Here is a 15,586-nt window from a genome sequence, read left to right as displayed (position 1 = left end):
GAAGCTACAAAATAGAACTACTTGCTTGCCAACCAACATAAGCAGCAAATGATTGCCAGAACTTAGCGATAATACAACTAATGGATCACAGATAAGCTCTCTAGTCCAGCCACATCCAGATGAGATCATTGGGGGAGGTGGCTTTACAAATATTCCCAATGATTGAAGAACCCAGCACATTAGTGCAAAAAATAGTGCTGAAGTATTTGCAACAATCCTTGGCCAGAAGTACCGAGTAGATGATCCGTTTCTGCTATCTCCAGTGCTTCCCAACATCATAAATGCCAGTCTTCAGCTAATTTGATCACCCCATGTGATACCAAAAATCTGTTAGAGATTCTAGATACAAGAAGGTCTAGGGCTCTAGACAACTGTGTGACAATACCACAAAAAACTTGTGCTCCAGAACCTGCTGTACCCTAGCCAAGTTCTTCTAGTACATCGACAATACTGGCATCTACTCAACAACGTAGAAAATTGTCCTAATATGTCTGTACACAAAAAGCAGGAAAACAGACTGGTCAACTACCATCCCATCAGTCTATTCTCAGTCAAAGTGATGGAAGGTATCACCAACAGTGCTCTCACACAACAATAATTTGCTCAGCGACATCCAGTTCAGGTTTTGCCAGGGCTTCTTAGCTTGTAGCCTCATTATTGCCTAGGTTCAAACATGGACAAAGGAGCTGAATCCAGAGGTGAAGTGAAAGTGACAACCTTTGATATTAAGACCACATTTGATTCACTGTGGCATTAACAAGCCCAAACAAAACTGGAATCAATGGGTCAAAATCTCTGATGGTGGAGCCATACCTGGCATGTAGGGAGATTGATGTGCTTGCTGGAAGTCAGTTATCTCAGCTCCAGGACACCTCCGCAGTAGTTCCTCAGAGTAGTGCTCTTCGGCCCAACTATATTCAGCTGCTTCATCATGATTTTCCTTCCATCAGAAGGTCAGAAGTGAGAATATTCACCTATGATTGCACAATGTTCAGCACCATTGGCAACTCCTCAGATACCGAAACAGTCCATGTCCAAATGTAACAAGATCTGGACATTATCAAGGCTTGGGCACTACCCAAATGCCAGGCAACGATCACCTCTAATAAGAGGCAATCTAATCTGTACTGGACTAAATACAGCGGTTACAAGAGCAGGTCAGAGGCTAAGAATACTGCCGTGAGTAACTTACCTCCTGACATCTTAAAGCCTGTCCACCATCTACAAAGCACAAGTCAGAAGTATGATGGAATGTTCCCCACTCTCCTGGATGTTTGCAGCTGCAGCACTCAAGAAGCTCAACACCATCCAAAACAAAGCAGCTCACTTGATCGGTACCACATTCAATCATTCCCTGTCTACACTCAGTGTACACTTCTGTTACTATCTATAAGATGCACTGCAGAATTTTACTACAAGTCATTAGACAACACCTGCCAAAACTTCCATATCGAAGGACAACGGCAGAAAATACATGGGAACGCTGCTACCTGCAAGCTCTCCTCGAAACCACTCACCATTCTGACTTGGAAATATGACACATTCCTCCAGTCACTGAGTGAAGATCCTGGAAATACCTCCCTAATAGCTTTGTATAGCACATGGGCATTTAGGGACAAGCAATAAATGTCCATATAAATTAAAAAATTCTTCCACATTCTGATCATTCTGTTTAGCGTTTGCTTCCATTTTCTCTGACTTTTAATTTTGCTTACTACTTTTCTAATTCCCATTACCAATATGCTTCTCTCCACATGATCTGATCTCCATCTCAATTCCCAGCCCCATGCCAAACAAGTTTAAATCCTACCAAACAGCATCTGCAAATCTCCCTGCAAGGATGTTAGTCCCTGTCCTGATATGGTGCAATCCTTGTATGGGTCCCACTTCACTCAAATTTGATGCCCTCCATTCTCCAGCAATTTTCTAGCCACATGTTCAATCAGTCTTTTCCCATATTCCTGCAATCAACAGCTGATGGCACTGGGAGTAATCCTGAGATCACTGGTTTTGGGGTCCTGATTTTTAAACTTTTTTCTTAACGTATTAAAATTTTCCTTCAGGACCTCATCTGTCTTCCTATCAAACCTCATTAGTACCAATGCAGATCACTACTGCGAGCTTTTCACTTTTCTCCAGAAAAATGTCCTGTAGCCACTTGTGGCACCTCTGACCCTAGCGTCAGTGAAGAAACGTACCAAACCACTTTACATCTACAGGGTAGAGAGCCTGCTTGCTCCTCTGGCTGTCAAATTCTCAATCAACCTGGTCTTTAGACCTGTCTTTTTTCACTCAGACTTGATTCTTGCTGTATTCCTGAGGAAATATCTGCCTCATCAGCATGCAAACCAAAAACTGGTTATCAAACAAGACTTGGGGAATTTAACGCACTGCCTGCTCATTCTGGCAGTCATTCGACTACTTTGTGTCTACAAGTCCCAAACCGGTGGTATGAGTACCTCCTTAAATACATTAAGGGTAGTCTACTTCACGTATATACCACAGGAATTCCAGCTGCTTCACCAGTTCAGAAGGCTGTAAATCATGCTTCTGCACTTGCCAAACTTAGCTATATTATACTATCTCTCTTCATCCAAATCTACAATATAGATTGTAAATTGCTAAAGTTCCTGCACTGCTTCCCACCATCTTAAAATTCTTCATTTATTCCTGTCCTTTCCTTGCTGCCTAATAACCAATCTGTTATCCATGCTATATATTACCCCAAATTCATGAGCACTTATATGGTGCAGTAACCTTCTCTCTGGCATCTTATCAATATTCTTTTGGAAATTCAGGTATATTGCATCTACTGGTTCCTGTTTATATATAAAAAAACTTTAAATCTATCAAATATAATTTCCTTTTTCATAAAATCATATTGAATTTATCTGATCACACTATGATTTTCTTCGTGTATTGTTAGGGCTTATTTGCTTAATAATAGATTACAGCATTTTCTCATTGACTGCCGTCAGGGTCATTGACCATAGCTCTCAGTTTTCCTCTTTACTGGATCATCATTTAGGGGGCTATGAGCTACGTCCATTATCTAACGCTGAATTAGCCACATAATTTAGTTAAACGTTAGTAAGCAGCAACAGCCCTGGAAGACAAAACTCAGCAAATCTGTTTCATTTCCACGGGCAGAGTGAGTTACAGAAGGCAAACTACTCTTGCAAAAAAGCAAAGATACGCAACTGGTTGCAAATCCTATTTTTGTGCCATAACCATTCTACATTCCTTTGAAAAGGATCAGTTTCCTTCATATCCTTTTTTTTTTGAAAGGAAGGTGACAAGAACGTGATATACTAAGACAAAAGAAAAACCACGCACACTGCACAGTACTCTTTACTCGGTCTATGCTCTGTTGGCTGCCCCAAATAGCTAACTCTTTACATCTTGTGCAATAAACAATACAGCTAATTTATACTGAGGTATCTCTGGATGTAATAAACCAACATGTATGACATCAGAAAGGGTCCCCTACAGCAAGGCAAAATAAAGAGCAATACAGGGAAACAGCATGTAGGTCAAAAATAAGTGTGTCCTTGATGGAATTTTACCACAATAAAAATTTTTTTTTTCAGTAGTTTGTGGTACTACTCCTCAGAGAATAAAATCAATGCTACAAAAGGTCTCTGTCCCGTTTATGTATTATGACTCACATTGATTTGTGTCATCTTCCTCTTTACTACAAATATCTTCAATCTGCTCTTGACTCTCAAATTCCAGCTCCGTTTTGTCCAGCGTACTGTTGCTATGTAATGGAGGCATCTGTCCCGTGGAATGCAGTTCATTTTTCAGTTCTAGTATCTGAAGAATACATGTGTTTACATTCAGGTATTATTTCTTTAGGGTAATAATGGATTCTGTAGACAAACAGCAACTGAATTTTAATCAGTTTTAACCTGATCATGTAGGGCTTTCAGCTGTTTTGCATGTTCTTTTTCTTGATCTTCCAGAACTTTTCTGTAATCTTCTTCCTTTTTAATGAATTCAATCTCTCTAAAATGGCAAGTAAGCTCAGATCATTTTATCACAGTACTAATTTTAATAATCACAAAACAGAGATCATTGGGTATTTTTATTTCGCAAAGTAGTGAACAGGGTTGTTACCTTAATTCTTCAAGAAAAATTGCTAGTTCAGATGTATCTAAACTTACTTTCTATATTATTCATCATTGACGAGTTACTCCTCTTAGGTTTAGATTTCTACATTTCCAACTGCCACTGGCATTTAGTACACAACTGTTGCTCATCCTCAAACCAGCTCGCGACTAGATGTGACTGACACCTTTCTAATAACATGTCAGAGCATCTATTCCAGATCACTTTTTAAATATCATCACTTTCCTTTATAGTGGACAGACTGTTATTACTTGATCACCCCATATAATGTTATATTTGGGGCTTAAGTGTTAGGGCTGCTCTAAAATCTGTAGTATGGTACTTGATAAGCTATGTTGAAGGTGTGTGTCGGCTGTCACTCAGTTTCTAGAACGGTTGTTTCTCATTCAGAGATTGTGGTTTAAGTCCCACTTCAGAAGAATGAAAACAAAAATTTCAGCTGATACTCCAGTGGAATAGTAAGGGAGGTCAGAGTATCAGAGGTGTCATCGTTTGGTAGAGATGTTAAACTGAGGCTCTCTCTGCTCTGTAACAGGGACATACAAGATCCTACGGCATTGTTTTAAAGAGCAGAGAAAATATTCTCAGTGTCCATGCCAACGTTTATTCTTCAATCAAAATAAGAACAACAGATTTATCAGGTCATTGTCATGTTACTGTTTGGGCTACTGCTTTTTCTGCGTTAGTGAAAAAGAATTTCTTTCATATAGAGTGCTTTGAGGTGTCCCTAGGTTTGAGTAAAGTGCAATGTAAAAACAAATGTTTTCTTTTCATCTCATTGGTGAAGTACCACTGACATGGGTGGGGGTGGCACAGTCAGCCATTAAATAATGATTTAATTCCAACAGTTATCAATTATTACCGTATTACTCTCTAAGTGCATTAAGAAAAACTTACTTCTGTTGGTATTCCTTTATCAGTTTCTTAGCTTTGTTATATTTCTTCTCCAAAACATCATACTGAGACTGGGTCTCTTTCAAGTGCTCATTTACCATTTTGCAAAGATTTTGCGCTTCTAACCAATACTTTTCCACCTTTTGCATTTTCTCTTTATTCTCTTCAACACTTTGCTGAAGCTGCATCTTTGTAGTTTCCCATTTAAGTTTCTCTGCTTCAGCAATTTTCAGCTGTCATAAATGAAGAGCATCTGTAAGTACTAGAACAGTCTATAAACAATAAATTTTCAAACAGCATTTTTAAAAATATTAGTAAAAATATCTACACACCCTTTCTGTCAATTCACTGAGTTCTGCTGCAGTTATGGCATTCTTAGTTTCAAGCTGGAGATAAACATACAAATTGGAAAGGCAATTAAACTGATGATGCCTGCATAGGTAAATTTGTGCTGATGTCTGAGTATGGGCCAATGACGAACTATTTCATAAACATAGTGAAATGCTTCAGGACGGAAAGAGGATGAGGTTTCCTTACTCAAGCACTTAGGATTTATTTTATTAGAATTCTGTTTGAGATAATGTCATATGTGGCACATCAAAAATTCCAATAAACAGCACAGAAACAAAGAATCTAAGGAGTTAGAAATTTCATATGTTCAAGGCATATTTTCCTTCATTAGTATGTTACATAGTGCTAGGCCTCAAGTGAGTACCTAGAGTAAAACTGGAGGACATCGAATTAAACACCATTTTGGCCAAAGTTAAAGATACGTATTATTTTTAAATCCAACAGATGAAATACAGAAAGCTTCCATAAATACATTTTCTAAAACAGAGTGCATTCATGAAGTTTGCACCAAACTGCCAATTTAAGTAAAAACACAAATCTTATTAAGACGGTGAGATGTCCTTGTTAAAGAGGTGGACAATTTCCTGCACAGCAAGTCTTAAAATAAATATTTATTCCTTATTGTAAATCTCATGATAACAGCACTCACTGATCTCAAGAAAAAGCTGTCTATCAATCTCAGAGATCGTAGGAACTGCAGATGCTGGACAATCTGAGATAACAAGGTGTAGAGCTGGATGAACACAGCGGGCCAAGCACCAGAGGAGCAGGAAGGCAGACGTTTCGGGCCTAGACCTAATCAGGGATGGATTTCCAAGCTTTTGACCAGCAACAGTGAAGGAGTGGCAATATATTTCCAAATTAGAATGGTGAATTGCTTGGAGGTGAACTTGCAGGTTGCGGTGTTCTCAAGTACTTGTGACCCCTGTTCTCCAACATGGAAGTGGTCGTGGGTTTGGAAGGTGCTATCTGAGGATTTTTGGCAAATTTCTGCACTGCATCATGTAGAATGTACACATTGGGGTTACTGAGGTGGAGGGAGTGGATGCTTATGGACGTGGTGCTAAACAAACAGGCTGCTTTGTCCCGGATTGTGCCAAGCTTCTTGAGTGTTGTTGGAGCTGCATCCATCAGGCAAATGGGAGTATTCTATCACACTCCTGACTTGGGACTTGTAAATGGTAGTCAGGCAGTGAGATACTCGCCGCAGTTCTCCTCTAACCTGCTCTTGTCGTCACTGTGTTTATTTGGTGAGTCTAGTTGAGGTTCTGGTCAATGGTAACCCCAAGGATGTTGATAATGGAAGATTCAGTGATGTTAACACTACTGAATGTCAAGGGGTGATGGTTAGGTTGTCTCTTACTGAAGATGTTCAATGCCTCACTTAAGTGTGATGCAAACGTTACTCATCAGCCCAAGCCTGGATATTGTCCAGATCTTGTTGCATTTGAACATGGACTCTAACATCCAAGGAGTCATGAATGGTGCTGAACATTGTGCAATTATCAGCCAATATTTCCACTTCTGACCTTATAATGGAGGAAAGGTCATTGATGAAGCGGCTGAAGATAACTGGACCTAGCACACTACCATAAGAAACTCCTGCACAAATGTCTTGCAGCTCAGCTGTCAGACCTCCAACAACTACAACCGCCTCATATGTGCCAGGTATGGCTCCAAACACCAGAGAGTCTTCCCCTGAAACCCAAAGATTCCAATTTTGCTAGGGCTCCTTGTTATCACATTTTATCAAATTCAGCCTTGATGTCAAGGGCTGGAACTCTCACTTCACCTCTGGAATTTAGCTCTTTGTCCACATTTGAACCAAGGCTGTAATGACGTCAGAAGCAGATTGGCCCCAGCCAAACCCAAGCTGGGAGTCACTGAACAAGTTTTGTTGAGCAGGTGTGTCCCAGTGTGGCAGCACAGCGAGAGCGGGCTGAGTCCTGGATTAAGGCCAGTGTGTAAAGGCAGCAATGGCCTTGTGTTCCAAAAATCGGCAGGCACAGATTCATATTGGGAAAAAAAGACTGTAACTTGAATACTTTATAAGCACTTTTTATTCTCGTTCTGGATTTTTAAACTCTGTATTCCCATGCTAATCTGTTTCTTACTATTTCAATTTTGTGAAACACTAAGTATCTGTACCTAGGTCCCTGTACCTAAGATGGCATCAACAGCCTACATTACAAACTTCGCACTGCACTCATTCAAATGTGACAACAGAGGTTATTCTGATGACACTGTTAATCACTTTACTGAAGATTGAGAGTAGACTGATGGGGCAGTAACTGGTTGGTTTGAATTTATCCTTTTTTTTGTGTACAGAACAAACCTGGGCAATTTTCCACATTGTCAGGTGGATGCTAGTGTTGCAACTGTATTGGAACTGCTTGGATAGGTGAGTGGTAAGTTCTGAGGTACAAATCTTCATACTATTGCCAGAATGTTGTCAAAATCCAGATACTTTGCAGTATCCAGTCCTCCAACTGTTTCTTGATATCACGTGGACTGAATTGAATAGGCTGAAGACTGGTATCTGTGATGCTGTGGACCACTGGAGGAGGTCAAGAAGGTTTATCCACTTGATAGCTCTGGCTGAAGATTACTGTGAATGCTTCAGCCTTTTCTTTTGCATTGACATGTTGGGCTCTTGAGTATGGGGCGATTTGCGGAGCGTCCACCTCCTCCAGTGAGTTATTTAATTTCCACCACTATTCACAACTTGATGTGGCAGGAGAGCTTAGATCTGATCAGTTGGCTGCAGATTCGCTTTGTTCTGTCTATCACTATCTGCTTATGCTGTTTGGCAGCTTCAACAGGTTGACATGCCATTACAGTCAGCTAATCAGGAAATAAAATCCACTACACTTCTTTACCAAATACATCTTGCAGAGAGAAAAATAAAGATTGGGACACGGACACAGACACTCGAAACCTGAAATATTAAAAACAAAGCTTTAAAACTTTTATATTAAACTATCGAATCATAACGGAAAACTCATTCCACAAATATAAAATTAGCTTCCAGAGTCAGAGAAGATGCTTAACAACCGTTAGAATTTAATATTGTAAAATATCTAACTGCATCACAAAAAATGGACACATTTTCTTTGTTATTACAAATTAATGGGAATTTGTCAGTTCAGCACATTCTAAAGATTGCCACTTGCAGGGTCTTTGACTAGGTAGCTGTGGATTGCTAAGAATCGCTAATAGCAGTATCTGGATTTTTGCACGTACAGACACAAGAAGTTGTAACATGTTTCACAAGACAATGTTGTTGACAACTAGTTTTGATGCCATCAATATTACTGCAAAGTTGGTAAACTGTAAGTGGGAAAACTATACATTGGAAAGTCAAATATAAAAGATCATGGCATAATATAATCAATGTAATACAGCACAATTTTTAAAACTGATTCTGTTTAATCCCCTTGACCACTTGTAATAATTTATTGATTAGAACAATCCAAACGATTGTGCAGGAATGATGATTAATTCGCAGGAGAAAATGTTTCTATTCTAACTTCTGAAAGGCTTCTGACTTCTGTTAGCTACATCAAGAATCACAAAGCTTGTATGCAAATACAGAAAGTGATTAGAAAGGCAAATAGAATTTGTTTTGATGAAAAGCTACTTTGGTCTGTGCAAAATTCTGCATAGGAAGAGAGGAAGTGGCTTAACCAGACTTGGTTGGTACACATGATGTTCATTACAGTAAACACTGAGCAATTAGAAGAAAAACAGAATATTGTCACTACTGTTGAGAGGTTATAATCACAAATTTTAATTAAACAATTAATAGAAGGAACAACAAAAATTGGTCAACAGGACGTGCAAGATTGTTGATATAATTTTATTTTGTCACGAGCAAATGTTGGTTTTGATACTCTGCTTATATACAAAATCAATATTTAACATTAGCACTGCAAATAGTAAACCAGAGAAAATGGTCATCTTTCACCAGTTTTTATTTTGCAGTTCTTTGTTTCTCTATTTTAGCTTTAATAGATTTCTCTCCTTTAACATTTCTTTGTGGCTTTTTAAATAAATTTGTTCATGGGACAAATGCATCACCGGTTAGGCTAGCATTTATTGTCCATCCTAAATGCCTTGGAGAAGTGCCTTCTTTCAAGAGATGCATACTTGAACTGCCACAATCCTTGTGGTGTAGATACAACCACTGCTATTAGGAGGTGAGTTCCAGGATTACGACCCAATGACAGTGGAGGAATTGCAACATAATTGCAAGTAAGAATGACATTTGGCTTGGAAGGAAACTTGCAAGTGATGGTGTTCTATGTTATCTGCTCCCTTTATCCCTGAAGTTGGCAGAAGTGACAGGTTTGGTTGTTTTTGAGGGAGGCTTAGTGAGCTACTGCACATCACCCCTCTATCTAACCAACTCACTTAACTCACAAAAAGTGGCCGTGCATAACATAAGAGAAGGTCACCATCAACCAGTGACATTCATTAGCATTACCTTTGAGATCTACATTGTCAACATGTTGGGGATTACAAATAACAGAAACGGAACTGGAGCAACTATACAAACACTGTGGCTGCAAGACCAGGTCACAAATTGGAATTCTGCAGCAACTAACTCACTCCTGCCTCCCCAATAACTGTCCACCATCTATAAGACAAGTCAGGAATGTGATGGAATTCTCTTTACATCCCTGAATGGGTGCAGCTCCAACACTGCTCAAAAAGATCAACACCATCAAGCAGACTGTTTGAATGGCACCCTATCTATCACCTTCCACGTTCACACCTTTCACTATTGAAACACAATGGTAGCAATGAGTATTACCTACAAATGCACATATCCATGTTTGGACCAAGGCTGTAATGAGTTCAGAAAATGAGAAACAGCATTTACTTTTCTTTCTACTTTTCATATTCTGTCTTGTGTATGATAAAAAATAGTGGAAGGGGAATGTAAGCCTTTACTTTAAGAGGGTTGGACTTTAAGAGTAGGGAAGTCTTACTGCAATTGTACAATGTGCTGGCGAGATCACATCTGGAGTACTGTGAGCAGTTTTGATCCCTTTTTGATGTTTAATATATCATTTCATTCAGTGGCAACTTAGAAGAGGTTCACTAGGATGATCCCTGGTATGGAGGGATTGTCTTATGAGCAAGTGCTTAACAGGTTAGGACTCTACTTATTGGCATTTAGAAGAATGAGATGTGATATCATTGAAACATACAGGATTCTTAAGAGGCTTCTTAAGAGACAGGATGTTTCCACTTGTGGAAGAGTTTAAGACCAGAGAGCATAGTCTCATAGTAAAAGGGCTGAAATGAGAAGGAATTTGTTTTGTCTCCAGAGGGTTGAGTTCTTTGGAACTCTTTGCCACAGAAAGCTGTGTATAGTTACAGTTCCTTGATTTGTAGGGGAATCAAGGGTTAAGTGGAAAAGGCAATAAAATAGACGTGAGGAATTTCAGATCAGTAGTGCGTTGAACAGTGGAGCAGGCTCAAGGGGCTGATTGATCTTCTCCTGTTACTATTTCTTATGGTTTTATCAACAGGTGGAAACTACCACTTTTTCTGACTTAATGGACAAGTCCAATCAAGATTTTTGAAAACTGAAAACTTTACAAGACACTTTCTCTCCATAACCTCATTATCAATCACTATGTAATTAATAATTTACCCCTCATTTTCAAAAAAATAAGCACACAAACTAAATGCTATGTGTACTTATTCAAAAAAAAGTGACAACAATTTTTTGTTATATTCAGATATATACATCTCAGATAGTTTTCCAAGTTAACACTCCATATATATTTTACCTCAGTATAGTTTTTTGAAAGTTTTCTTCCAGTTTCTCTTCAAATAATTTTGAAATATTTGATCTGTGGCTGATGGAAACTAAGGAAAATAATTCCTCAGTGCAAGTGATGACTGGTACAGAAACAGCTTGGGAACCTAGGTATGGTGCACATATACAATAGAAATTCAACTCTCAGCTGCAATCAAAAATATAAACTTTAAACCTAGGTTATTAAGATAAGCGGAGGCCTGAAAGAAACAAAACCAGAAATTACTGGAAAAGCTCAGCAACATATGTGGAGTGAAATCAGAATTAACGCTTCGGATCCAGGAACCCTGCCTCAGAATTGATGGTAGCTAGGAAATGGTTGGTTTTTATGCAGAAAATAGGGTGGGAGAGGGATTAAGGAATAAACAATAGGTGAAGATTAACAGCAGTTGGACAGACAAGGGAGTGGATAACGACCAGCCTAGCAGAATGAATAGCTATTAATGGAGACTATTTGAGGTTAACAATGGGTTGTGTATAACAGCAAACCATTGGATAACAAGGCATGGTGTCTGGGTGTTGGGGTAAGGACAGAGGAGATGGTACATCAAGCCTTAAAATTGCTAAACTCGATATGGAGTCTAGAAGCCTGCTGAGATCCCAAGCAGAAAATAAGGTGCTGTTCTTCCATCTCATACTGAGCTTTGCTGGAGCACTGTAGCAAGCTTGAGACAGAGATGCTGGCCGGGGGACAAGATGGTGTGTTGAAGTGGCAGCAACTGGAAGAATAGAGTTTTTTTGCAGATAGAAAATAGGTGTTTTGTGAAGCGGTCACCCTGTCTATGCTCTGTTGCTTTAGTGTAGAGGAAATCACATTGTGTGCAACAAATGCAGTAGACTGGATTGAAGGAAGTGAAGGTAAAACACAGCTTCACCAGGAAGGTGTGTTGTGTTTGGGCCTTTGGATACAGCAGAGGAAGGGTGTAAACAGTTAGGTGTTCCAACTTCGGCGGTTGCAAGAGAAAGTGCCAGGGGGCTATGGAGTGGAGGCAGTGGGTAAGGAGTGAAAGAGTGAGAACCAGGGTGTCCTGGAGGAACAGTCCTTGCAAAAGGTTGATAAGGGAGGGGAGAGGAATATGCATCTGGTGGTGGTATTCCACTGGAGGTGGTGGAAAAAGTGACTAATAATCCTCTGCATGTAAATGCTGGTTGAGTGGAGGTGAGGACAAAGGTGACCCATCGCTGTTGTGTAAGAGAAAGAATTGGATGAGGACTGAAGCACAGGACACAGCCACACCTGGTTGAGGGCCCTGTCGACAACAGTGCTGTAGAATCCTCAGTTGAGGAACAAAGTGGACATGTCAGAGGCACCCTTTTCCAAGTTAAAAAAATCAGAACTGGTGCAACTGAGATAAATGAAAAAAAACCTAAGATAAAGGCTATGATGAAGATGCAATAGATAATTCAATGTATTAACTTCATGCTTTTGTACAATATGCAATATAAATTGGTGTATTCCATCTACTCAATAAACAAAGTAAAAATGCTGACAGCACCTGTGCATTTTGTATTATATCATTTTGATGAATCACCGAGTTTTGACACAGAAGACCTAATCCTTCATGTTTCAAAAGTAACAAAATATGAAATACAAAAGACTAAATGCAATGTTATTACCTCTTTCAATTTAAGAGCAAGGAGTGAATCCATGTCTGATGGCAAGTGTACATTTTCATTTTCAGTTTGCTGAGCAACTTCAACTGTCACTTCAACTCCAACTTCGTTTGAAATTGTTCCTTCATCTTCAGGAAACTCTTCAGACTTAAGAAAAAAACAACAAACAAAGTTGTAAGCAATTTCGTATGGCTACTTCTCAATAAATGGTCACATTAAGACCTGCCATTTTCCATAAAAGTACTCTTTTGCTCATCTCCCCTTCTTCCTTAAAGATTTAACACCAATAATTATATATATTTGATATTTTAAACACTACTGCTTTTGACAAGCATATTCTGTTAATCCGAACATGCTAAATATAACACAAGCAGAATTAACTGCTGGCACTAGGATTCTATCTTGGCTAAAGTCTTCAGAACAAAATTACACCAAAATTATGATTTTAAGTTTACAAATAATTATTGTGGCTGAATGACATTAGATGGATGGCAGCAAGGAAATGAAACAGAGTATCACATCTATCATTTAGTATCAAAGAGAAGATGAATCAATTTACCTGCTCATTATCACTGGTACTATATTGCTGCTCCAACAGTGCCTCCTGGCATCTTTCCTGTTCCAAAGTTTCACTGATAAGACGAGCAACCTCACTCTGTTGTCCAGGTTTTTCTCGACCAATACGGAATCTATAGAAATATTTTCATAGTTGTTTGTATCGATATTTGAGTTTTTATATATTCATTAACAGATTTGCTTTTATCTTCTCCAACATACAAATAATGTATACGTAATCCTCCTTAGATAGGAGAGTGTCCCAGAGAACTAAATAAATCCAGACGTTAAAAAGGATGCAGAAATAAACCTAGTAATTATAAGTCATACAGTTCAACACCGGTGATGGAGAATCGTTTAGAAACAATAACCTGGAAAAAATTAAACGTTACTTGGACAAGTGTACCTGAATTAGGAAAACTGGTATGGATTTGTTAAAGGCAAATTGTATTTAAGTAAACTGACTTTTTTTTGTTGAGTAACAGGTAAGGTTATTGATGGTGATATGGTTGCTTAGCTTCACATGGATATCCAAAGATATTTGATAAAGCACCACAAAACAAGATTGTCAGCAAAGGTGAAGCTCAGAATAAAAAGGGTCAGTGGCAAACTGGATGTGTGGCTGAGTAACAGGAAATAGAACAGTATTAAACAGTTACTTTTTGGACTGAAGGCAAGTATAAAAAGTATTGTGCCCCAGGGTCAGTGCTAGGACGACTGCCTTTTTTTAATGTGTATTAATGCACATACAGAGCACAATTTCAAAATCTGCAGATGACAAAACTTCAAAGTACAGTAAACAGCAAGGAGAATGATAAGAATAGACTTGAAGTGCGCACTGACTGGCTGGTGAAATGTGGCATGAAATTTAATGTGGCAAATTGTGAAGTAATATACTTTGGCAAGAGAAGGAAGAGGTAAGAGCTAATGTATACAATTTTAAAGGAAGTGCAGGAATAAAAAAATCTTGGAATATATATGCATAATTTTTGAAGGTAGCAGGGCAAATCAAGTAAGTGGTTAAAATATAAAAACTAAAAATGTGCAATCCCAATCTAAAGTACTAAAGTACCCAATCTAGAGTACTAAAGCAAGAAGGTTTCGATGAATTGTTATAAACACCGGTTTGATTGCAAATGGAGCAGTGTGTCCAATTCTGGGAACTTTTATGAGGTTTGAGAGAGGATAGAGATTTATGAGAATGATTCTTGGGGCTAGGGACATCATAAGAGGAGATTTGTCGGCAGTGTTCAAATTCATGAGATATCTGAACAGAGTAGGTAGAGAGACATTGTCTCTTCTGATCATTGATTTTGTCAATTAGTTGAACTTAGTAACAAATAAGTTGAAGTTGATGTGAAGAAAATATATTATGTAGCAGATGATTACCTTCTGAAAACCAACGCCCTAAATGTGTGGAGTTCCAGGTTAGATTGTGGCTATTAAACTGCATTAGATAAGCACTTGGAGGAAAACCATTGCAGGCCTGCAGGGATGGCACCTGCTAAATTGGTTTTGCACTGACCTGGCGTTGATTCAATGAGCCCAATACTCTCCTTTGTGCCGCAACCATCCTATCATCCAATATTCTACCATTCTGTATAACATCACATGGGATACATGGGTACAAGGGAAGCGCAGTATTTTTCACAAGCAGGATAACTGTATTCTTTGGAGTAACTCATCTGTATTGGACCTTATCTGCATCCAACTGGCAGGTGTGGCACAAACAGCTTTTAGCATGCAACAACTCTTCGTCCATATTATCCAAATCAATACACTGAACTAATACCTGAAATGAGAGATAACAAGGTGCAGAGCTGGATGAACACAGCAGGCCAAGCAGCATCAGAGGAGCAGGAAAGCTGACATTTCGGGTCTCGACCCTTGTTCAGAAATGGGGGAGGAGAAGGGGGTTCTGAAATAAATAGGGAGAGAGGAGGAGGCGGATGGAAGATGGATAGAGGAGGAGAAGATAGGTGGAGACAGACAGACAGGTCAAAGAGGCAGGGAGTTAGGGAGGAAATAGGTCAGTCCAGGGAGGACAGACAAGTCAAGGAGGCGGGATGAGGTTAGTGGTCGGAGATGGGGGTGGGGCTTGAGGTGGGAGGAGGAGATAGGTGAGAGGAGGGACAGGTGAGGGAGGTGGGGACAAGCTGGGCTGGTTTTGGGATGCAGTAGGGGAAGGGGAGATTTTGAAGCTTGTTA

General features: G+C 39.2%; 1 protein-coding gene across 8 annotated transcripts in view; it reads right to left on the bottom strand.

The window, feature by feature from the left end:
• The window catches only part of ppp1r9ala (protein phosphatase 1 regulatory subunit 9A-like A), a 133,946-nt gene that overhangs the window by 67,269 nt on the left and 51,091 nt on the right, over positions 1-15,586 (bottom strand). For 7 of the 8 annotated variants that reach the window (XM_059647225.1, XM_059647226.1, XM_059647222.1 and 4 more), the window contains exons 6-11: positions 13,383-13,512; positions 12,827-12,970; positions 5,358-5,411; positions 5,029-5,258; positions 3,912-4,008; positions 3,669-3,816 (exon numbers count right to left, since the gene is read on the bottom strand). In XM_059647225.1, the coding sequence (XP_059503208.1) occupies positions 3,669-3,816; positions 3,912-4,008; positions 5,029-5,258; positions 5,358-5,411; positions 12,827-12,970; positions 13,383-13,512 (803 nt within the window). The remainder of the gene's footprint in view (positions 1-3,668; positions 3,817-3,911; positions 4,009-5,028; positions 5,259-5,357; positions 5,412-12,826; positions 12,971-13,382; positions 13,513-15,586) is intronic. The other variant, XM_059647227.1, reaches the window with a different exon arrangement.

This window comes from Stegostoma tigrinum, chromosome 7 (assembly GCF_030684315.1).
Source record: "Stegostoma tigrinum isolate sSteTig4 chromosome 7, sSteTig4.hap1, whole genome shotgun sequence".
NCBI classification, from domain to species: Eukaryota; Metazoa; Chordata; class Chondrichthyes; order Orectolobiformes; family Stegostomatidae; genus Stegostoma; species Stegostoma tigrinum.
The sequence above is the reverse complement of the archived record's forward strand: the minus strand, read 5'-3'. Positions and strand labels throughout refer to the sequence as shown.